The following is a 24783-nucleotide window of genomic DNA, read 5'->3' as shown; positions in this document are numbered from 1 at the left end:
GTTGTCTAATCTAACAAAAATAGTAGGTAAAATGTATAAAACGGTTGGTAATCACCTACCGTTATTGTTAAATTACCGACCGCCACAAAACCGGTTGGTAAATACCAACATATTGCTTGTAAGTAATTACCTACCGGTTACACCAACCGACTAGCAGTAGGTAATTACCTACCGCCACAAAACGGTCGGTAAAATCTAGAAAGCGGTAGGTAAAATTTTACCGACCGTTTTCCCGTTGGTGATATGCAAATTACCAACCAGCATTTTACCAACCGCCATGAAGCGACCGTTCAGCGGTCGGTAAATGTATTACCGTCCGTTTTTCGTGTTTCACCGACCGATTGAGGCGGTCGGTAAAAACACGGATTCTTGTAGTGGTGGTGTGCTGCCTATTCAATTAACCGAGAGGAGGTCCTCGTGATTGACTCCATGGAGACACGGCAAGCGGTTGATGCTAACCACTTCAGTTTAATGAAGCTGGTATGATTTTAAACTTAAATTTGACTTATACATGTTAATTATGTTTACTAATGTGCAACCCCTCCAAACAGACCTACGCCGTGGACCGCTTACTTCGTTTTGTTGACAAGACATGGGAGTTGGGTGCTATCTCGACTTGGCCGAAATTTTCCATGCAAATGATCCAACAAAATGATTTGTAAAGACACTAACTTCATTGCGCTCTCTATTTACCTGATTGATCTACTAATATTCTGATAATGTGTTATAATACAGTATTATACTAATAATAGTATACTAATGATATTTCAGGCATAGTTGTGGTGTGCATATGCTAATTGCGATTAAGAGTTGTGCGGACCGGCTGAAGCATAGTTTGACTATTGTGCGTGTTCCTTTATTCTTAGCCAATAAGTTATTTATTATTATAGCTTTTTTAATTTATATTTTTAAATCATCTAATTATTGTAGTTTAATATGACTCCATAGGGAAATATACAGGATGAAAGAAAATGGCTTCTATGTGAAGATGTGATGTCCGAGCATAACAACGCCAGGGAAAATGTGAAGACATTGTTGGCTAGGCATCGAGACGCTGGTGGTAAATCCAAGTAGTTGTGTTTGGTTTCAATAATTTTTTGGGACGTACAACTGTGTTGGGTATGATTATAATATGTGGCTATGTAGATTGCAAAATTGGCTCCATCACTTTTTGGGTATGTAATTAGTTGTTTTTGGTAGTGAGGCCCATTTTCTTAGACATGTAAATGATTGTGCCATGAATTATATTTTACATGGTGTACAGTTTAAGTAATTAGCTAACTAATATTATTGTATTTTCCATTGCACTAATGTGTATGATTTGAGATTTTAGCTAAACTACACGAGTTCAAATACTAAACGTTAGTGTTGTTCCATTGCTCTGATGTGTATGGATGCCATGGTAGATTGTGTTTGTGTCAATGTGATATTGTGTTTGTGTGTTGTGATATTGTTTTTTTCATTGCACTAATATGTATGCTATGGTATATTGTGTTTGTGTCTATGTGATATTATGTTTGTGTGTTGTGATGTTGTATTTTCCATTGCACTAATGTGTATGAGTTGGGATTTTAGTTAAACTACATAGAGTCCAAATGGTAAACGTTAGTGTTGTTCCATTGTACTGATATGTATGCTATGGTATATTGGGTTTGTGTCGATGTGATATTGTGTTTGTGTGTTGTGATATTGTTTTTTTCATTAAACTAATGTGTATGCTATGGTATATTGTGTTTGTGTCTATGTGATATTGTGTTTGTGTGTTGTGATATTGTTTTTTTCATTAAACTAATGTGTATGCTATGGTATATTGTGTTTGTGTCTATGTGATATTGTGTTTGTGTCCATGTGATATTGTGTTTATGTGTTGTGATATTGTTTTTTTCATTGCACTGAAGTGTATGCTATGGTATATTGTATTTGTGTCTATGTGATATTATATTTGTGTGTTGTGATATTGTATTTTCCATTGCACTAATGTGTATGAGTTGGGATTTTAGTTAAACTACATAGAGTCCAAATGGTAAACGTTAGTGTTCTTCCATTGTACTGATGTCTATGCTATGTTATATTGTGTTTGTGTCGATGTGATATTGTGTTTGTGTGTTGTGATTTTTGTAATTTCCATTGCACTAATGTGTATGAGTTCAAAGACCGTATTGTTTTCATAATATCATATTGAAGGCCCAAAAAACAAAACATCATTGAATTCATGTTATATTCTCATACTTTGGCCCAAAAACAGTTGAGTTACATTTTTGCTATCTCAATTTAACCTAACAAGTTTAACAATACTTGTACAACATTTAAATTCTAAACCTAACATAAACTAACAATATTAGTTCAACTGCGTCATTTCATTACAAAATTAGACTTAAACCACTCACTACTCCAAGTTGTAGTAAACCCCAAAACTAATATGTAAAAATACTAACATACTAACGACCCGTCCCACTGATTAGGTAATTTACGATTGACCTCTATGTCAACAAAGGTATCGTTCATACTTGTAATAATAACCGCTAGCCCGCCTAAATTACCTTCTGGTTCCGCTGTGCTCAATCTTCGGGTAGGAAAACGTTGCATGATGACCTTTAAAATGTTGCAAGAAACTCTGGTTTCGGATAGAACCACCACATGTGGTCTGTGACACTCGACGATGTGAGCATATCGTGCGGGGAAAGTGCTCCTCGCCATGCCCCGACAATTCCATATTATTATTGTACGCATAGTTGGAGGTTTGCGTTTCCAGTTTGCAGGCCTACGGTTGGTTGCGATGTAGTTGAACGATATTTTAAAAGAACGACCGTCACGTATGTCTGAAGTCGTGTTACTTATGGTTGCAGACAACCCTATCACAGGGTAGGAACCGTCCAATTCACTTCGAATTTGAACAACTTTGAGATCATTAGCAAAGCTTCTTATTACCAGTTCTTGAACACCTTCTGCAAGTAAATACACCTCCCTACGAGTTGGAAGAGTCAGTGGGCATAAAATATCCAACAAGTGTATATTACTTTGCAACTCTTCCCTGGAGGAGTTGTCTATCAGCCATTTTAGAAAAACCTTAAAAGGCTTACCCAAGTAAGCAACATCCCCGAGGTCCGGGGTGTTGAAAGGAGTTACTCTGAAATCCTTACTTATCTCCACTAAGGCTGATTGTTTGTCTTCTTCACTCCGCTGGGGTTCAGTGATTGACAGTTGCAATTCCTTAATCCTTATGATTTCCACCTTAATGACATATTTGGAGGACCCTATTTGGTAGGCTCTTCCAAGTGTGGTTGAAGGGTAAGTTGGATATTCTATAATGAATCCTTTCTTCTTGAAGCTGGTAAATTTTTGAGTGGTGGTGAAAGTTACTTGTATTGGTGGGAGGAGAAAATTTCGTTCCTTCACTTCGTGGGGTACCAACATGGTGGCTGGAAGAAAGAAGTGCACCATGTTTAACTCTCTTAATTTTTTTTCATATTTGTTTGCCATGTAGCAGTGTATATGTACCCACACTAATAGAAACATATTGGCGCCAAAACCAAAACCATTTGGTTTAATTCCCTCCAAAAAAATGTCGTCCAGGTAGTACTTATGTGGGATTCACATCATAAAGTAGGTTAAAGCTGTATTGTGTTTGTTTAAGAGAATATTGTGTTTATAATTAATAGTTTTGTGTTGGATCCCAGTTAACCATACATTATCTATTATTATAATTGTGTTCTAATGAGTTTGTTATGCCAATGATGTTTGTCGTATCTATAATAAGGTATTCACAATTAATGTAAAAGATGTGTTCATTTCGGATATTCGATCCGAATGTTTCGGATAGATTTGAAATGTTCGGATCGGGAAAAATGTGATCCGAATTCAATTCAAAATATATAGTTGAAACGGATCCGATCGGATATCCGAAATTGATCTTTGCAGTTAAAAAAGTTTCGGATCGGATTATAGGATATATTTCATAAAACAATTTCCCAAATTGATCTTTCACGCTCGGGTATCCACTAAATTTCCATGAATTCAGATATCCGCAAATGAACCCTAAACACTAAACCCTAAACCTTAATCACTAAACCCTAATATCCTAAAACAAAATAAAAGATTAGTACCAACTAACAACTAATATAGTTTCATTTAACCATACATTATCTATTATTATAATTGTGTTCTAATGAATTTGTTATGCCAATGATGTTTGGGGTATCTATAATAAGGAAACTTCAATTAATTCGGATATCCATGCTTGGAAACAATTTTTCACACTCGGGTATCCACTAAATTTACATGATTCAGGGGTTGCAACAAATAACCTTTGGCTATTCCATTGTAAGAAGTTTTTGAGGCCCGATGAGACCCCATTCGCACGCGGGTTCAAAGGTGCCGATGTTGTTTTGGCTTACATGAAGGTAAAATCAATAAAATTATTATATTTTATTAAATGAAATTTATTTATGTTCTAAGTTGTTTAATGTGATTATCTTTGAAGGGAACAAGATTTGGTCTCGCTGTTAATCCAAGGCACGAAGGTTGGTACGAGTGGCGGGTATTCACAATTGGTGATATACGTTCGATTCCCATAGTTCACCAATTTCGTGTTCGTGTAGATACAATGTTGCACGAGGTTTGTGGAATGTGGTCAGCCCAACTAGGGTTGGATACAAAAGATGTTAGCTTGTTAATGGACAACAAACTTCTAGATCCAATGAAAGAAGTAGGGGAAAACAAAATTTATGATGGCTGTGTTTTATATGCTTTTGTTGGAAAGCTAATTTTAGTACCTTAGTTTATTAGTATCAGTTTATTAAGACAATTGTACCTAGTTTTATTGTGTCCGGAAACATGTAATGGTGTGAAGGTGTCTAGTTATAAGTTCATAAATGTGATATTTGGAAGAAACATATTGTGTTTTTGCATCGGAATATACTGTCAAAGATTATGGAACTGGTGTTATTGACAGTTTAGCTATAGGAAAGACGTTTGTGTTTGTGTTTAGCTATAGGAAAGACGTAGGGGAGAACAAGATTTGATGATGTTTGTGTTTTATATGCTTTTCTATTAAAGCTAAATTTAGTACCTTTGTGTTTTATATGCTTTTCTATCAACCTCTTAAATATGTGATGTCTACAAAGTAACATATTGTGTTTGTGCATATCCATATTTTATCAACTATCAGGCGGGTTGAGTTTTTTAATTTCATTATTTGCTAATGGGTAAGTAGTATTGGATGGGTTGTGGGCCACTATGAAGTACTATTGTACTACTATATAACTATAGTTGATGGTTAGTGTTTTTCATCAGCCTTCTTCACTCCATTACTTTATTAACTAAAGAATCCTAAATCATCATCCTCTAAAATACCACTTAAACCAACGACATGAATGGGTTTGTCCCACCACCAGGTTGGGAGTTCAAAGAGTGTCCACAACTAACCACATATGTGAAACCACCGAAATTTGTAGAAGGGGAGATGGATGTTAACGCATGGAGCTACATTTGGGATCACGCAATGTATACGACATTTCCATCTTGCCTTAGCACACTAAGAACCATTATAAAAAATCCAAAGGAAAATGTATCTGAGAATACAGTATTTGAAGCTTTGTTCATGAAGGAAAAAAGTGGAATAGAAATCATGGTTGGTCACCTACCAAATAGGGAAGACATCATCGATGTGCATGATGTATTCCAAGTGTTCTTTCTTTGGAGTCTTGATCAATTGGAATATTGGGATGAAGATGAGGTTGTCCCTGAATGGGCAAAGTATGTTATTGATCCTAAGCCAAATGTTGACATCTCACATGGCAACATCCATATGCTACGCCAGGCTCGTGTTCATGTCCTGATGGCTTCGTACACAGATGCATTTCATATATTCCATGTTGCGACCCCCTTGTCTCATTTTGATATTGGTATTTCGGTATTGGATAGGTTGGTAAACGGAAAAAATAGGGCACTCAATTGGTTCAGGGTTATGGGTGGTTTCGATGACCCAAATGTTTTTACACCTCACACTCCAATAATTGTATGGAGTGTTAGGGGGGCTTCAAGACCATCTTTCGTTCGACACTTTCAAATGATGGTGGACTTACACCAACCACATGTGATAGTTTTGCTTGAGGCAAGGGTTTCAGATTATCAGTTTGATGCGATTCACACGGATCTGGATACAACACTCAGTTATAAATGTGTTAGGGGAGCTGGGTTGAGAAGTGGTATTGTGCTAATGTGGTGTGAAACTAAGGTCCGAGCAAACATCACGCTTTCAGTTCCGGGGGCTAAGGCAAGACTACATGCAACAATTAGGGTAAATTATTTTTCCATCATTATTAATTTCGTATTAAGTTACATATTGTCTTTACTTTTAAGTTTATGAGTTAACATTTTAATTCTAACAATTTTTGTTCATAATTGTAGCCGATAGTTTAATGCAAGTCGGGGGTGGTGGAGGAAGATTTCACAGCGAAATGGATATATAACAATGACATGTTCGTTGTATTTTGCGCGTCGGATTGCTTTCTTTTGTAACGATCTAATGCAAGTGTAATTTTAAGTACCTCACTTAGCATTGTAATGGTTGTATGGATAATATTAAGTACTTTGTATGATAATGGTTTTATGAATATGTGAACTTATCATTTTGTATTTAAAATGAAGCATCAAATTGTGTTTATCGTTTCCGCTGAATTGTTAACAACATGTCAAATTTGCAATATATTTTCTTTCAAATTTGCAATATATTTTCTTTCTCCATTGTTATGTACTGTCGAAATTGATATAATAATAGAGAGAAATAGTGTTAAAATTGGAATGTATAGTGTTTCCGCGTTGTCATATCTTGTCAAATATGATAGATATGGTGTTCATGTGAACAATTTCCACGCACGCCTTTTTTTTCTTACTAAACCACATCGTAAATTACTTATAAATGTGACGTTAAAACAGTGTTATTAGTAGTCAATCCCTCAGATTGAAAAATGAAATGCGTAAACTTTTTTTCCATTAACGTTCAATATAATATTGGTTTTGGGTAATTTATTGTTATAAGATTTATTAGTATATATATGATTTTATTGGAAGTCACAAAAATTAAGATTATACAATAATAGAGAGAAATAGTGTTATAATTGCAACGTATTGTGTTTACGCGTTGCCATATATTGTCAAATATGATAGATATGGTGTTCTTGTGAATATTTTTCCACGCATGCCTTTTAGTTTGTTAATAAACACATCGTAAATTACTTACTAATGTGACATTAAAATAGTGTTATTAGTAGTCAATCCCTCATATTGAAAAATGAAATGCATAAATTTTTTTTCTTTTAACGTTCAATATAATATTGGTTTTGGGTAATATGATTTTATTGGATGATAAGTCACAAAAATTATGATTATACCCTAATAGATAGAAATGGTGTTATAATTGCAACGTATTGTGTTTCTGCGTTGCCATATATTGTCAAATATGATAGATATGGTGTTCTTGTGAATATTTTTCCACGCATGCCTTTTTGTTTCTTAATAAACCACATCGTAAATTACTTACTAATGTGGACATTAAAATAGTGTTATTAGTAGTCAATCCCTCATATTAAAAATGAAATGCATAATATTTTTTTCATTAACGTTCAATATAATATTGGTTTTGGGTAATATGATTTTATTGGATGATAAGTCATAAAAATAATGATTATTACCCTAATAGATAGAAATGGTGTTATAATTGCAACGTATTGTGTTTCTGCGTTGCCATATATTGTCAAATATGATAGATATGGTGTTCTTGTGAATATTTTTCCACGCATGCCTTTTTGTTTCTTAATAAACCACATCGTAAATTACTTACTAATGTGACATTAAAATAGTGTTATTAGTAGTCAATCCCTCATATTGAAAAATGAAATGCATAATATTTTTTTCATTAACGTTCAATATAATATTGGTTTTGGGTAATATGATTTTATTGGATGATAAGTCATAAAAATAATGATTATTACCCTAATAGATAGAAATGGTGTTATAATTGCAACGTATTGTGTTTCTGCGTTGCCATATATTGTCAAATATGATAGATATGGTGTTCTTGTGAATATTTTTCCACGCATGCCTTTTAGTTTCTTAATAAACCACATCGTAAATTACTTACTAATGTGACATTAAAATAGTGTTATTAGTAGTCAATCCCTCATATTGAAAAATGAAATGCATAAATTTTTTTTCTTTTAACGTTCAATATAATATTGGTTTTGGGTAATATGATTTTATTGGATGATAAGTCACAAAAATTATGATTATACCCTAATAGATAGAAATGGTGTTATAATTGCAACGTATTGTGTTTCTGCGTTGCCATATATTGTCAAATATGATAGATATGGTGTTCTTGTGAATATTTTTCCACGCATGCCTTTTTGTTTCTTAATAAACCACATCGTAAATTACTTACTAATGTGACATTAAAATAGTGTTATTAGTAGTCAATCCCTCATATTGAAAAATGAAATGCATAATATTTTTTTCATTAACGTTCAATATAATATTGGTTTTGGGTAATATGATTTTATTGGATGATAAGTCATAAAAATAATGATTATTACCCTAATAGATAGAAATGGTGTTATAATTGCAACGTATTGTGTTTCTGCGTTGCCATATATTGTCAAATATGATAGATATGGTGTTCTTGTGAATATTTTTCCACGCATGCCTTTTTGTTTCTTAATAAACCACATCGTAAATTACTTACTAATGTGACATTAAAATAGTGTTATTAGTAGTCAATCCCTCATATTGAAAAATGAAATGCATAATATTTTTTTCATTAACGTTCAATATAATATTGGTTTTGGGTAATATGATTTTATTGGATGATAAGTCATAAAAATAATGATTATTACCCTAATAGATAGAAATGGTGTTATAATTGCAACGTATTGTGTTTCTGCGTTGCCATATATTGTCAAATATGATAGATATGGTGTTCTTGTGAATATTTTTCCACGCATGCCTTTTTGTTTCTTAATAAACCACATCGTAAATTACTTACTAATGTGACATTAAAATAGTGTTATTAGTAGTCAATCCCTCATATTGAAAAATGAAATGCATAAATTTTTTTTCATTTAACGTTCAATATAATATTGGTTTTGGGTAATTTATTGTTAAAAGGTTTATTAGTATATATATGATAAGTCACAAAAATTAAGATTATACACTAATAGATAGAAATGGTGTTATAATTGCAACGTATTGTGTTTCTGTGTTGCCATATTGTCCACTATGATAGATATTGTGTTTCTACGTGATGTTCATGTCTTTTGTGATGTTCATGTCTTTTTTTCTTTGTACAATGCAGATACATATTGTGTTTCTACGTTGCCATATATTGTCAAATATGATAGAAATGCACGACCACTTATGTCTTTTATTTTTCTTTTTAAAGTCAGTATTTTTTTAACGAGTTCAAAAATGTTATGTTGAATGTAGTAACATATTGTGTTTTTGCATTGCCATATGTTGTAAAATATGATACAAATGGTGTTCATGTGAACACGGACACTCATGTCTTTTTTTTTTTTTCAAAGTCATGTCTTTTTTTTAATAAAACACGTGTAAATTACTTATTAATATAATATAACATTAAAATATCTGTTAATTTTTTTTTTCAATATTAATAAAGTTATTTCCTCCAATACAGATATTGCATTTACAAACTTCAAATTTCATCCAATATCATCATTTGTCGTGTACAAATAAACTTAAAGTTGATTTGACAAGTCACTAGGACACGCTATTCGAGTTCTTTATACCATCTGCAATTTTACTTCTTCTTCAGAAAATCTTGTAATTTTACTTCTTCCCCAGAAAATCTTCCTCTGCTTCCTCTGCAATTTCGTCTTGTCAGTCCCATTGGGACGCACTATTTTTTTTATAAACAAATGTTGTACGAACTTCACCCAAAATTTCGGATTCCTTTCTTTCCTCCTTGGGCCCACTGCATCTCAGCCACATCTTTTCACTAACAATAAAATAACATTTTTTTTACTTGCGTACCAATACTTGGGCCTCCCTCCTCATTGAGTACCAATACATAGTCTTTATGATTTGGGCCACTGATTTATTTGATATGGCATTATTTTGTTTTTTGGGCCATTTACTCACTTATTATGAGCACAACTTCGTTTGACTTCGTTTTCGTAATTTGTTCTTACTTCGGCCCGTTAGTATTTAAAAACACACACTTATATAATTCTCCATTATTTTCACATTCATGTGAAATTTAATTACTAGTATTTTTTAACATTTCTGTGCAAAAAATATAACCTTGTCATTACTTATATCTTCTTCATTATACTAAACATTTTTTGTCAAAAATAAAGTAGTAGAAGTTGAATATAATGGACTTGATTTAATATTACTTTATTCGACCTCCTCCATTTTTAAATTCTTGTCATAATATTGGATTATCCAAACACACCAAATGCAACTTGTATTGTAATTGAATTAAAGTATTCAATGTCTCAGTTAACCATTCTACAAGTTAGCCTTACAACTAGGAAATATTTAGATAATTATCTTACAACCCAAGCAAGTAACATAAGTTAAGTAGACATATTTCCTCCTCATTGCGGCGGTGTCTCATTCAAATCAAACTGCACCTCAGGTACAACATTTGCACCCTGCAATATTTTCATATAATATTAATGAGTAAACATAATTAACCAAAATATACGATCATTTGCATTATTGCATATAGAAATATAAATATGTAATATCAATCGAAGTAACATATTGTGTTTTTGCATTGCGATATATTGTCAAATATTATTGAATTGGTGTTATTTGCATATAATGTTCAATAACTACATATAATCTAACCAAAATATGCGATTTTAGGCAAATACCAACATAAATAATTAAGTGACATACCTTTCCCTTCTTACTTTGTTTGCGAGCTGTTTGATTTGTCGTAGTTTTCTTTGTCTTCACACTTCTTTTCTGCTTCAAAGCTTTCTCCACACTCGAAATAAACCTGGTTGAACGAGACCCCTTTTTGGGTCTCCTTGGGGGGTCTTTCACATTGAAGGAAGGTTGTGTTGCATTAGATTGAGCAGAGCCAGGAGTGAAGGTCCCCACTAACTGGTTATTACCAACTGAAGAAGGGGTTTGATGCATCTCAACCGTATCACCGCCCATCCTCTTGGCATATCTTTGCTCGATACGTTCGTCGAGTAGTTGCAGAGTTTCCACTACATGTTCAGTTTCTCCATAATATGCGGCTTTCAATGAGATAGGATCAAAGAGTACATTCATCTTATCGTAACTCTTCACTTCCTCAGTTTTAGTCGGGTCATGGTATGCGACCTTTACCATGGTGTGCTTCCTAATCACATCTTTCCGCCAACGACGGAGAATATATCTTTGGGGTATCTCCTTCACATTTAATGTGTCATACAATAAAATTAGATGACGACACATGATCCCATGGCATTCTAGTAGCTTGCATTCACAACAAGCCTCGTTGGAATTCATATCCACCTTAACCTTATACTCTCTTTTCTTATCCAATGGTACCTCCTCCCTACTTGTCTTGCACACGACCCACAGTCGATCGGTGAAAGTGTGCTCGAAAACATTTTCCTCAATCTCTTCATTCTTCCTCCACTGCACATACAGTATCTTCAAGCATTCATTTTGAACTTCTTTGAACTTTGCATCTGTGTACACACGCTGAAACACGGCCTCGACATTAAACTTTGACACTTTGTGCCTAACATATCTACTTGTGTTCGCATCAGCTTCTCTTTCAGAATTGGCTCTAGCTTCCATTGCACAACAATATTTCTCGACAAAATCACACAACCTTGTATTCTTCTGGACATAGCCGTCGAAAAAGCTATTGATGCTCTCCGACCTCTGCGTTGTTTTCATACCTGCCCAGAACAAGTGTTTCATGTACGCCGGAACCCACATTTCCCGCTCACGATAAAGGCCTACATACATTTAAATTATAAGGCTGAAAATGGGAGCATTTAAATCATACCATGTTGGAAAATCATATCAGATTTATTCTCTAAGGAAAAGCCAACCATTTTTGCATAGATAAATAATACAACCACAATAGTTTAGCAATTTAGGGTTCTAACGTTTCTATTTAAACAAATAAACAATCATATGCCCCAAGTGGTTTTCTTATATAACATTCAAAAGGTTTTTTTAAGTTAATTTTCATAAGTGCAATGCGACCTTAATGTCTTGATACTTAGTATACATACCTAGTTTTGAACTAAATTTTCATAAGTGATCATAAGTACATTGTAATACGTTCATAAAATCCCTATTTGGCAGTGTTCCAATTATGGAACAACTAAGTTGTTCCTGCCAATTCTCCCACACAAAATAACTCCAACCAAATCCTAACAATTACCATACCATAATACATTCATTAAACAAACATCTTACCAGCAAGCCAAGTATCACTTCCAAGGTCGAACTTTGCAATAGCATCTCCCCAACTTTTCTCAAATTCATCGTCATTCATACTATCATAGATTGCATTGTGCAATGCGACCTTAATGTCTTGATACTTAGTATACATACCTAGTTTTGAACTAAATTTTGTCAAAATATGCCATAAACACCATCTGTGCCAAGTGTCTGGCATACAGTTCGCCAATGCTCTCCTCATAGCCGCATCTTGATCAGTTAAAAACCCACTAGGAGCTTTGCCATTCATGCACATCAACCATGTTCTAAACACCCACTCGTAAGTCTCCGTAGTCTCATGAGATACAAGTGCACAACCTAGCAAAATAGTTTGCCCATGATGATTGACACCGACAAAATTAGCAAAGGGCAAGTCATAGTCGTTTGTCAAGTAGGTGGCATCGAAGCATACTACATCCCCAAATTCTTCATACGCTGCTCTACTTCTTGCATCTACCCATAAAACATCTTTTAAATACCCAAATTCATCTAGACGATGCATATGGAAGAAATTTTGATTGTCTTCCGTCATTTTACTAAAATACGACAACATCGCATTAGCATCGCCTTCTCCTAGCGGCGTTCCTTCGCCAAAACATTACGCAGATCTCTTTCTGTAACGGCCAAGTTATCCAGCCCATTGTTGTCCATTGCAAGACTACGATGAATCTTCGACACCGAAACCCCAACGGCACTATCGTTAAACAATCTTCTCCTAACAGTGGTATTAACTTCTTCTCTCCGATACTTACTTATGTACCTTGCCTTGCGGGGGGTCGGGTTATGGTTTAAATGCTCTAGGACAACCTTCTTAACTACCCATTCTTTCTCCTCATTCACGCTTGCGAACATCATAACAGGGCATTCACATTTCTTGGTCTTCCTCGAAGACACTTCTATCCCTTTACTACCAACAGCAATTCTCTTACCTTTTATAGTACGACGGTTGTCTGGTCTACCATTGCACTCACACTTCCATGTGTAGTTACGCCTAACCTTTTCCATACCACACTTCTGCTTGAAGAAAGATCCACCACACCTTACTACACCAAATCCATTGTGCTTCCCATAATTATTAAAGCAAGCTTCAACTTCTTCCCACGTACCAAAAACCATGCCAACACTTGGAGCGTTCGTCTCCTTATCTACGACACCCTGGGATGGTGTCCCCGACATCTCACCTTCAATCGCTTCTTCATAAACTTCATACACATCCTCCACCAACATATCAGAAGACACCACACCCTATCACACATTTAACCATCACCCAAAATATATCATGAAATACAAATACAACAGCATGTGAACACAAAGCATGTGAACACAAACACAATACCAAGTGATATGTTTATACCTCAAAGTTGTTCAATATCTTCTAAATCATACTTGTAATGGTATACTCGTACTTTGTGCTATGAGTCAATTGTAGTAATCATAAACACAATAGCATGATAACACAAACACAATATCAAATTAAATATTTTTACTTGTAACTTTTAGTCTTCAAATCAACTAACTCACAACAAATACCATACCTATCTCAACAAAAATAAATTCAAATATTTCAATAATTTTAATCGTTAGGTGCAATTAGTACTAATATTACAAAACATATCTCCAATAACAAAAACAACATTGATTCACATAATTTAACTAATTACTTATTATTTTATCGAAGCTGCACTTTTAGTGTGCCCTAATACTTTGCTATTAAATTTCCGCCACATTTAATACCCCTGCATTTATTAACCCTAATAATATTTGCAATCAATTTTGTGCCATATTTATTACAAAAAACCTAAATTACACCTAAAACCTAGATTCTATTGTACCTGTATTGAATTGTTCATCTCTGAATTATCTGATTTTTGATTCTTCTCCCAGCTCTCGACCTCCATGAAAGCCCAATTTTATTCTCCAAATTTCCACAATATCTTCAAAACAAGCAAATTGACGAGGCCTTTTTTCCACAATTCAACAACATTTAATTTCCCACTTAATTTAGTTTTTATTTCTCTCCATAATAAAAATAAAGTTAGCTGTAAGAATTTTGGAGTTTTGGAGAATGGCTTTCTATTTGGTCAGATCAATTGTAGGAGAGGAGAGAGAGAGAGGAGAGAGAGAGAGAGAGGAGATGTTACTTTTTTCCCATTCCCTTCCATTCCCCCTTCTATTCCCTTTCAAATATGTTTTCTGAATTTAATACATTATTTTTGTACTTCAACATTACTTTTTCAATTTTATATTGGTGATATAGGTTATGAAACCTATAGCTGATATAGATTTATCATACCTCCTAGGCTGAAGGCTCCTTTAATTTGAGAGTTGCTGTTGCTTGGAAGATGTTGAAGCATAATTACGATTATAGCCATAGGGGATGGAAACGGATACTGATGGGATTGGGCTCAGCAACTCCAGTTACTGCTGTTATATTATCCATCATTCTCTTGCTCCCGTCTGCTTCTGCCTCAGGTCTCTCTCTCTCTCTGACTCTCTTCTTGAGTTCTTTCCTTGTTATATCAATCATTATTTACGTCTTTCTCTGCTTTCTTAGAAACAGATCAACTCCTTCATCCTCGCGTCTCTGCTGCTCGCAGTCTTCTGCAAGCTCAACAAGGTCTATCCTTTTATTTTAATTTATAGCTGCTTGATCTTACAATTCAGAACTAGTACTAGAACAGTACTCCTACTATTCCTATTAGAATCGTATATTAGTATTTATTTATTTATTTGAGTATTGAAAAAGTAGTGGTTGGTGGTTGGTGGTTGGTGGTTGGTGATTGGTGTTGCAGGTTGCCCAGTGAATTTTGAGAACTTGAACTACACAATCATAACGAGCAGATGCAGAGGGCCTAGATATCCTCCCAACATCTGTTGTGAAGCTTTCAAGGATCTGGCATGCCCCTATGCTGATGAATTAAATGACCAAACCAACAATTGTGCCACCACCATGTTCAGCTACATCAACCTCAACGGCCACTATCCCCCCGGGATTTTTGCCAACGAGTGTCGTGACAGGCACAGCAAGCGAGGTCTCGAGTGCACTGATGCTCAGTCTTCCCCTCACACACCCACTCCTGATTCCTCCTCTGCTGCCACTCCAACCATTTGCCTCTTTTTCCTCTCCCTTTTATTTTCTTTTTTCATATATTCTACAACTTGTGCTACCATCAATTAGGATTTAGGAATTAGGAAATAGGAATGTATCCATATCCATTCATTTTTATGCATAAATAAATTACATTATTTGTTGTATACATTTAATTTATAGTACATCCATATAAGCTTACAAAGTCCAATCTGAATATATATACAAACTTCTTCAACATTAAACACTGGTAACTAAGGCTATGTTTAGTTCACCTGAAATTTTCTGATCTGAATTTATCTGATCTGATTTGAACTTATTTTTTCTGATCTGAACTTATTTTTTCTGATTACACGATCTTATCTTTTAGATTTTTCTCAATATATAAGAAAAAATATAGTCATGTGGGGTCTTGTTTGATTCGTCTCAATGAGTACTTTATTAATATTCAATTATTATAATTTTTACTAATATGTAATGAAAGATATAATGATTTTTAAATATGAGCATGATCTGAACTAATCTGATCTGAACTTATATTTTCTGATCTGATCTGATTAGATCTGAAATAAGCAAAAATAAGGTGAACTGAACATAGCCTAAGTGGTAAGTAACGGGACACTTATGAGTTATGACTCAGCAAGATAATCTAAACAACAACCTGAACCCAGAACCCGTATGTTCAGCCTCACGGCAATAAGTACCTCCACATATACGAGGGACGAGGAGGATTATAATTTCGCACAATTAACCATGTATCATGGTGAAACTAAATGATTTCTTCGTAGCTTGTGGCTTGTGCTTCAAGTGCTTTTTGCTCATGCACCATGCTCCCGGGAGTCCTCATTCATTGTTTTTTTAGAACTACTAACACACAATTTCAAATAAACTGATCGTTGTGTCTTCATTCATTGTTCTTTTAGAACTACAACTTCCATGAAGCAATAATGTGGTGAAAACTGAAAACCACCCTTATAATGGATAAAGAGTTGTTTGTAAGAATAATCTTCATGATGATGAATTAGGATTGACAATTTTACTCAAATATGATTGCACTGTAACTGAGAAATATAAGACAAATTAAATTCTTGATGCGAAGAATTATGTTGGTTATTTATGATTGATCTTATTTTTTTTATTCATTTTGTTGGTGTTATAAATCTATGGTAATTACTTAGAGCTGTTTGCAAAGTTCATATATAATCAAGAAAAGCATGGGTGAAAAAGTGAAATATTATTAAAAATTAACAAAGTGCGTGAATGCAAAAATAAAGGAAAAATAAAGAGAGATTTTTTAGACGAGAAACTAGAAAAATTCTATTAAAATGTCAATCTAACATCTAAAAAAGATCTAAACATAATGTAGATATACTTTAACGAAATAAGTTCCTTTTAAAAAAATAAAATAAAATTAATGAAACAATTTTGTGGTCTATATAATAAAGGCAATGAAAGAAGAAGAGCAAGTATGAAGGAAAAAGATAAACTCTCTAGCTACGGATTTAATATCTTGTTGCTAAACTTACTTATAGATTTAGCAAGCCGGTAAGTAACCTACATCGATCATTCACATAAAATGCAACTTAGAGTTTGGCTTGATGTGAGATAATTAATAGTTGAGACTTAAGATTTTTAATGAAGGACGGACATAGTTAGAATTTTCTTGTAAATTTTTACAAACGCACACAGAAAAGAAAAACTTTTAGGATGCATTCACTTCAACTTAAATTAACTAAAATTTTCAGAGGAAAAAAAGCTAAACTGAACTAAAAGTAAGCAAAACAAACAAGATGTATAATATATTTTAAAAGAAATTTGGTGATATGGGAGAAGGGACAATGTCTGAGCAAGTTCAATGGTTCCCTGACGAGTTTATCTGAAACCATCCTTGGCTTTAGTGAAGTGGAGATTGGAGGGTGTGGGTGTCCCAATGTTGTGTGTGCCCGGTAACCCATGTTAGGTCTTGAGTCCTGAAGCCATCCCATATTTTGATAATATTCTTGTTTTGTTTACTAGGACTCCATACTTGCTTGCAAACGACAAGGGGAAAGCAGGTAAATTCAAAGAGGACAAAACATACTACTTCATATGATAATGATATACAAATTAATAGTCTTTCTCGTATAAGTAGTGCATCAACTCATCAAGCATAGATTAGATTAAAAGAAATCAGGCATATAATAGAAAAATCATGCAAAAAAATTGATGACATTCATTTCCCACTTCCCAGTTCCCAGACTTCCCACTTCCCACTGCTGACTGCACTACATTGAATATTTCAATTGACCACTTCTTTTCAAGTATTGTAGCTCATTACTATAATATAGAAATGCCAGAGATCCAGCAACCACGCAGCTTGGATTAGTATTTTTTATTTTCTTGGCAGATTCTGTCATTATTTTTTTCCCATAGCATAAAAAATGTTCATATTATCAAGAGAGACAAGAGAGATTGTTGGGTCTTGTCTTGGTGTATTCCAATTTGACTCAAAGAGTGAAGTAGGAAAGGAACCAAAAATATAGAGGTAATATGATCTGCACTTGCTGATGCTACACTTTTAATCTATCTGATTAATGATGCTAACACTTAGCAGCAGATGTTCATCTTTGTCTCTGTTGCATTCGTCTTTCTTATATCTACTTGGTCTTGTTATTCAAATTCATGTCATCACACAAGCCAACTTTGGTACTGAATAAAGTTTAGTAGCTCTACTACCTAAGTGGTAAGTTGGTAACTGGTGGTAAGTACCTATCAGGCTATCAATCAGTTACCAAAACAAGGATGAATATGACTCATAGTCATATGAGAGAAGAAGTAGAGTCATCTTCTAAATCCGCACTTGATAATCAATGCAATTCCAAAAAGCCCCCTCTCACTCTCTGCATTAAAACTGGTATATGCAGCAACAATGTGATGACTTCAGTTGCTAATAAGCAGCAACAGCAACTACCTGTTGAACAATCATCTGGATACAGTTCGCCTTGTGTCATTTCCCCTCCCTCTTCTGCATTTGTGTCTGCTCTCCAGTCACCTTACATTTCTCCACGAGCCTTGACTCCAAGCTCCCCTGAGAACGAGAAAGACAAGCTGCAACTCCCTTCCCCACCTGTCTCTTATTGTGGGTCCCTCTCCGAGGACATCCCCAGCAGTTCTTATACTCCTGCGGCTGCTCCAGACAGGTCAGATTTCTCAGATGATGAAAACCTCACATTTGTGGCAGAGAACACCTCAGGAGCAGCACCTCGCATTTCTTTCTCTTTCCCACTCCCACGCCTTTCCTTTGCAAAAGCATCTATCTCCCCTCCTGTACTCAACTCCAAACTAAGAAGCTGCGATGTTTTCATAGGCTATCATGGCCAAAATACTAATTTGGTGCGCTATTGCAAGTGGCTCAAGTCAGAGCTTGAGCTTCAGGGTATCGCTTGCTTCCTTGCTGATAGAGCAAAGTATGCAGACACTCAGAGTCATGAAATTGCTGACCGAGTCATTTGTTCCGTCAGTTTTGGCATTGTGGTGATTTCAAGTGCTAGTTTGTACAACCATTTCAGTACAGAAGAGGTTAGATTCTTCACCCAGAAAAAGAACTTGATTCCCATGTTCTTTGACACAGAACCAACGGAAATTGCAAGTCTTCTCAACTGCACATCTGATAACAAACAGTGCAGAGAGGCAATAGAGGGGCTGACTAGACATCATGAATTCAAGCTGGAAGCCAAGGATGGTGATTGGAGAAGCTGTATCTCCAAAGCTGTTGGCATATTGTGTTCAAAGCTAGGACGACAGAGCACCACTGCCAAGGATCTAGAATGTGAAGCAATCGAGTTACCCTTTCCACGAAACAAAAATTTTGTAGGGAGACTCAAGGAGATGATGGAGATGGAAGTTGCCTTCTTTGGAAATGGGGAGTCATGTCTTCAGCTTAACCAGCTACAACCATTCTCTCTCCCTGCCTCAGTCAGAAAAGAAAGCACATCTGGTCAATCTGAAGGCTTGGTAGATGAGGCAACTGACATGGATGAATCCAGTACAGGAGGGAGGTACATTAGTTTGGAGATGGAAATGAGCAGGACCAAGGCTCTTGCTGCAGAATCCCAGTTTGAAACTACCAGAAGTAGAAACTCCTTGAAAAGGCTCAAGTACAAGAAATCAAGAAGTACTAGCAAGGGTAAGATCCCTGCCAGTAGCGTAATCTGCATCAGCGGGCCTCCAGGTGTTGGAAAGACTGAGCTTGCTCTGGAATTTGCCTACAAATATTCCCATAGATACAAGATGGTGCTTTGGGCAGGTGGAGAAGCTCGCTACCTCAGGCAAAACATATTGAATATGTCAATACATCTGAGTTCAGATGTCAGTGCTGATCCTGAGAGGGAAAGAGGGAGAATCAGAAATTTCGAGGAACAAGAATATGAAGCATTTAAGAGGATAACGAGAGAACTGTTTCGAGATATACCTTACTTGATCATCATAGATCATCTTGAGACTGAGAACGAATGGTGGGAGGGAAAGGATATGCACGACCTCATCCCAAGAACCACTGGAGGGACTCATGTGATCATTACGACAAGACTCCCGAAGGTAATGAATTTTGATGTCATGATGCTTGAAACATTGCCTTTGCCTGATGCAGTGATGCTAGTAAGAGGAAGAAGAAATAAAGAATATTCTGCGGAGGAGTACGGATATCTAGCAAAAATTGAAGAAAAAATAGGAAGGTCAACTTTTGGCTTGTCCATGGTTGATTCACTACTTGCAGAGCTTGCTATTTCACCATCTGCTCTTTTTGAGGTTGTGCAACAAACCTCATTTGAAGAAGTGTCTGGCAGCACTTTCTCGAGCACCAGCGAGAAGCAACTCTGGAGGAGCAATCCTTTCTTGATAAAAATGCTTGGATTTTGCATTTCCATCTTGGATAAAGCAACCCTTAAGAAGAATTGTCTAGCCACAAAGATGCTTTTTGTGGGTGCATGGTGTGCTCCATCACCTATCTCAGCAACTTTACTGGTCACGGCAGCTAAGCATATACCTACAACAGAGACTCGTTTAAAGAAATGGAGCAAGTGCCTAAATCCTACATTGTGTTGTTGGGGATGTCCTTTAATTACTAGAACTTGGAAAAGTGAAGAGGAATATGCTCTTCTTTTGGTGAGACTAGGATTAGCGCGAAGAGTAATGTGTCAGCCAGGGGTGTGGATACAGTTCCACCCCATAACTAGAATGTTTGGTAGAACAAGAGATAGAGAAGGTGTGACGCAGGCAACAGTATTTGCTGTAATGAAAATGGGAAAGCCATTGCTAAACTGGGATCATCTCTGGGCTAGTGCATTTTTAGTATTTGGATTCAAATCAGAGCCCCCACTTGTTCACCTGAAAGTAATGGACATGGTTGTATTCATTAAGAAAACAGCTATTCCTCTGGCCATTGGAACTTTCACAACATTTTCAAGATGTAACTCTGCATTGGAGCTCCTAAAGGTCTCGACAAGTGTACTTGAGGATGTGGAGAAATCATTTGTGTCCCAAATACAAGATTGGCGTCATGGATCACTTTGCTGGAATAATAAAAAGGTGCAGCAGTCCAATCAGAATGTAGATGAATATGCCTGGGAAGAAGTCACTTTATTGAAAGCTACATTGTTGGAGACCAGAGCCAAATTGTTGTTAAGAGGGGGATATTTTAGTAGCGCTGAGGAACTTTGTAGAACTTGTATAAGTATCAGGACGGTGATGCTAGGTCACAACCATGCACAAACGTTGGCTGCTCAAGAGACATTGGCTAAATTGGTCAGAGGAAGGAGCAAAATATGAGTAAGATTAGATTTTTTTTTTTCTTTTGATGCTAATGAGGATTGAGGGGCAAGCCTAAAAAAAGAGGAGTCTTAGATTTGTTCATAATGTAGTCACAATATTTATTTACAATTGCAAAAATTAGATATATCTTTTCTTATCTGAATTTCTGATACACACGCATCCTGATTTACCAAGACAACTTCTTGTTAATATAGCTTGATCAAAAAGTACTTGTGCCAATGATGAAAACTTTTTGCACTTGTTGCTTTATCATTGTCCGTTTTTTCATTCTCTCTCTTAAGTATAGTTGTTGGGAAGTTATTTCAATATTCAACAAAAATGGGAGGGGGTATCATGATCAAGTGTATTGTTAAGTGTCTAATAAAATTATTATGATAGTATTAATTGCATAGAACATTTGGCACATTTGATTTTAGATGGTTATAATGGTTTACTAAAAAGTTGCATATATTCTTATTTTTTAAAAAGTAAAAAACTCTTTTATCACGCACATTTAGTCACGATAAATTCCTACCAAGTAGGAACATAGTATTGATTGTTAAATTAATTATCATAGGTAGCGTTTTGTGTGTTAAGAAACTTTCTTCTATAGATGCATTAGCTAAAAAATTGACGCCTTGTCCCTCCAAAAAAAAAAAATTGACGAATAAGATTAATCCATAAGAGACATAAATAATCTAATTTATCTCTAAAATCGTTGTCAAGTTAATTCATATGAAATGTGGATCTTTCCCCTGCAATAATCATTTTTTAACGTCATCCTACACCTTAGATATATAAGAATTAAGTTGATCACTAATTTTAAACACGTAATCAACAGAGCTCATATGATCTTACAACTCATATGCTCAAACATAGCATAGTAAATGATAATATAAGAAGAAGAAAATAAGTTGAGGAAAAATGTTCAGTTTGCCATTTCTTTTGTAAGACTATAAGGTTGTACTTATTATGAATGCATCAACAGAGCAATAGCCTAGACTCAAAAGCTAGTCAGTTTTCTGTAAGTTGTATTATGTTATCCAATTATGGATCTTATACTTAAGTATGATTGGAGTTGTTTTTACTAGTTTGTTAGAGGTCTTCCTTCCATCGAAAAGAGAGAAATAATGTAACCCTTGTTCGATTAGTTAATGAGGAGTGATAATGTAACACCCCCAAAATCCATACACGTCTACGACTACGTCGCATCGACTTTGGGAGTGTTACCGCCGCGATGAAACGCAAGGCTTAATAAGAAAGAACGTTAACTCAAATCATTGTCTCCAAAACTGAAATGCAGCGGAAATAAAAATGTAACTACAACTCGGGAATCATCAACGACCCTTTTAATTCAAACCACAACCAATTTGTAAATCATAGTAATCTTATAGTACTTAATTTAAATGCTTTAAAATTCAAATCCTAATGACTTATCCCCCGTATGCTCGATATCATGCAGCAGCACAAGTACACCTAGTCTGCTCCTCATTGTAGCATCAATGGTTCATCACAGGTCAACAAACACATAATAACACACAATCAGTTATGCTAAGTCCATAATGAACCATTGAATGCATATAAACATAAACAAAACAATAGTGAACAATCCTAAGCATGATACTACAATACGTTACATCCTTTACTCTTTATTTATTTGACAGCGAACGGGCACCGTCATCTTACTAGAATCATACGGGCTACTTAATTTTTAATAGACAACTTGGTCTATTAGATGAAATGCAAATACGGTTCCGTTTCGTCTCACACCCATCATCTTAGTATGCATACCCCTAAGATCGTACGAAACCTTCCGCCTACTTGAGTTATCAAAATTTATAAGGACACTACTGTCGTCACAATAGGCTGCGTAGGAGTGTAGAACAAGTCCCACACTCCCCCCATTGTTCATCACTTATAGGGAGTCCAACTACAAGTTTATTGCCATAGTTCACTTTTTAATACTGTCCATTCATACTACAACCACATAGAATCATTTAACATGTTCTCTTAGTTACAGTACTAAAATCTTTTCTCTTGTAACACTCTTGTTACACTATGGATCAGATTAATATGAATACAATGCTCATGTTCATAATACGATAGAGTTACACATTCCAATGCAACATATCGACTTCCAATCATAAACATGTTACCAAACAATCTCAATAATCAAAACGTTCCGTATCATGATTCTAGGTTCCAATTGAATAAATCGCAACCTAATCATGATACTAGTACTTGCAACTAAACTGGTACGAATACGTACCTTGTAACGGAGAATTTTCGTTGTCTTAACCAAACGTTCCGCTTATGAAATTGGGACCTAAACGATTAAGTAAATACTTTAGTGCTACGTCCTTGATAATATTATCAACTAATACGTAATTAACTATAGCGACCTAGTAATTCGAAAAATAAACGATAGCTAAACTCATTGTTTATGAACTTCTTTTTCTTTTCTATTCTATTGAATTTAGCGTCTTTCAGGAGTCGATGTTAGTGAGCAAACTGATTTTAGTTCGTGTAATGGTCCACTACATTTACCAAATCCAATCAAGTCTTATGTTCAACCAAGTCTTATGTCCAATATCCAAAATCAGGTTCCCATAACCAGGTTATACTTCCAACTAATAATAACAATCTAATTTCTTTACTTCCCACCTTACTTAATTACAATCCTAAAACCAGATTCACAACATAAATCAGATTATTTAAACTAATTATACAACTTAATTAGTTACTAATTAACTCGAATTACAAATTAATTATTTACAACTTAAATTAATTATAAAACAGAATAGACATATTAAAACTAATATAATATTCTACACATATTAGGTTTTAATACCGTTAAACTCGCCGGCGCAAATCACCGGCGACGTGATTCCGGCAGCCCTTGCTCGCGCATCGTATGCACTCCACACCCCCGATTCGTCCTCGCGTGACTCGCACACCACGGCAGCGACGCTGCTTCGCGCCACCACAGTCGATTCGTCGCACAACGCGACTTCGCCCGACTCAACCCTTGTCGCGCACACTTTCGCACCACACTTCGCACAACCCGTCGCACCACCGCACACACAATCGCACCAACAGTCGCACATGACCCTCGCACTCCCTTGCTCGAACGCTCGAAAAGCCTCGCACGCTCCTCTCGCAGCGCGCACTCGAACACACTCGTCCAACCCTCCTCGCTCGCAGCACACACGACGACACACACTCACCCTCACACTTCGCACCCTCGAACTGACCTTCGAACACGACCTCGTGCATCACTCGAATACGACCACCGGACTCCGCACTCGCTCGCACCGAACACGCACACCCTTCGCACTTCGCTTGCACGCCAACCTCGTCGACGGTTCAGAGGAGGCGACGAGAGATAAGAAGACCGAGAGAGGGGAGAGAGAACTGAGAGAGAGAGA

At 35.7% G+C, this 24783-nt stretch overlaps 3 protein-coding genes across 6 annotated transcripts in view; 2 read left to right on the top strand and 1 right to left on the bottom strand.

Annotated features, from left to right (window-relative positions):
- LOC104892023 (GPI-anchored protein LLG2) overlaps window positions 1-15897 on the top strand; it is a 31130-nt gene extending 15233 nt beyond the window's left edge. For 2 of the 4 annotated variants that reach the window (XM_010677837.4, XM_010677836.4), the window contains exons 2-4: window positions 14781-14952; window positions 15035-15097; window positions 15273-15897. In XM_010677837.4, coding sequence (XP_010676139.2) covers window positions 14823-14952; window positions 15035-15097; window positions 15273-15658 — 579 coding nt within the window. In that variant the 5' untranslated portion in view covers window positions 14781-14822 and the 3' untranslated portion in view covers window positions 15659-15897. Of the gene's footprint in view, window positions 1-14773; window positions 14953-15034; window positions 15098-15272 lie in introns of all 4 variants that reach the window. The other 2 variants (XM_057393799.1, XM_057393800.1) reach the window with 2 other exon arrangements.
- Window positions 10617-13012, bottom strand: LOC125496249 (protein FAR-RED IMPAIRED RESPONSE 1-like). The gene is made up of 3 exons (XM_048641663.1): window positions 12457-13012; window positions 10924-11987; window positions 10617-10673 (listed from the first exon to the last, which is right to left on the bottom strand). The coding sequence occupies exons 1-3, from the start codon at window positions 13010-13012 to the stop codon at window positions 10617-10619; spliced, it is 1677 nt and encodes a 558-aa protein (XP_048497620.1).
- Window positions 15898-16158: 261 nt separating the features above from the next.
- LOC104892024 (hypothetical protein) lies at window positions 16159-21527 on the top strand. The gene has a single exon (XM_010677838.4). It carries the CDS (start codon window positions 18350-18352, stop codon window positions 21371-21373), a length of 3024 nt encoding a protein of 1007 aa, XP_010676140.2. The 5' UTR covers window positions 16159-18349; the 3' UTR covers window positions 21374-21527.
- The last annotated feature ends 3256 nt before the right edge of the window (window positions 21528-24783 follow it).

This window comes from Beta vulgaris, chromosome 4 (genome assembly GCF_026745355.1).
Source record: "Beta vulgaris subsp. vulgaris cultivar EL10 chromosome 4, EL10.2, whole genome shotgun sequence".
Taxonomy (NCBI): Eukaryota; Viridiplantae; Streptophyta; class Magnoliopsida; order Caryophyllales; family Amaranthaceae; genus Beta; species Beta vulgaris.
This window is presented reverse-complemented; position numbering and strand designations above follow the sequence as displayed.

What these genes read in the sequence shown, in the direction of transcription:
- LOC125496249 (XM_048641663.1), bottom strand. Translation starts at nt 13,012, where the DNA reads ATGACGGAAGACAATCAAAATTTCTTCCATATGCATCGTCTAGATGAA. An exon ending in AAGTGATACTTGGCTTGCTG is followed by an intron (nt 11,988 to 12,456) that starts GTAAGATGTTTG and finishes AAATGTATGTAG; the next exon opens with GCCTTTATCGTGAGCGGGAA. An exon ending in AACAAAGTAAGAAGGGAAAG is followed by an intron (nt 10,674 to 10,923) that starts GTATGTCACTTA and finishes AAAATATTGCAG; the next exon opens with GGTGCAAATGTTGTACCTGA.
- LOC104892024 (XM_010677838.4), top strand. Translation starts at nt 18,350, where the DNA reads ATGAATATGACTCATAGTCATATGAGAGAAGAAGTAGAGTCATCTTCT.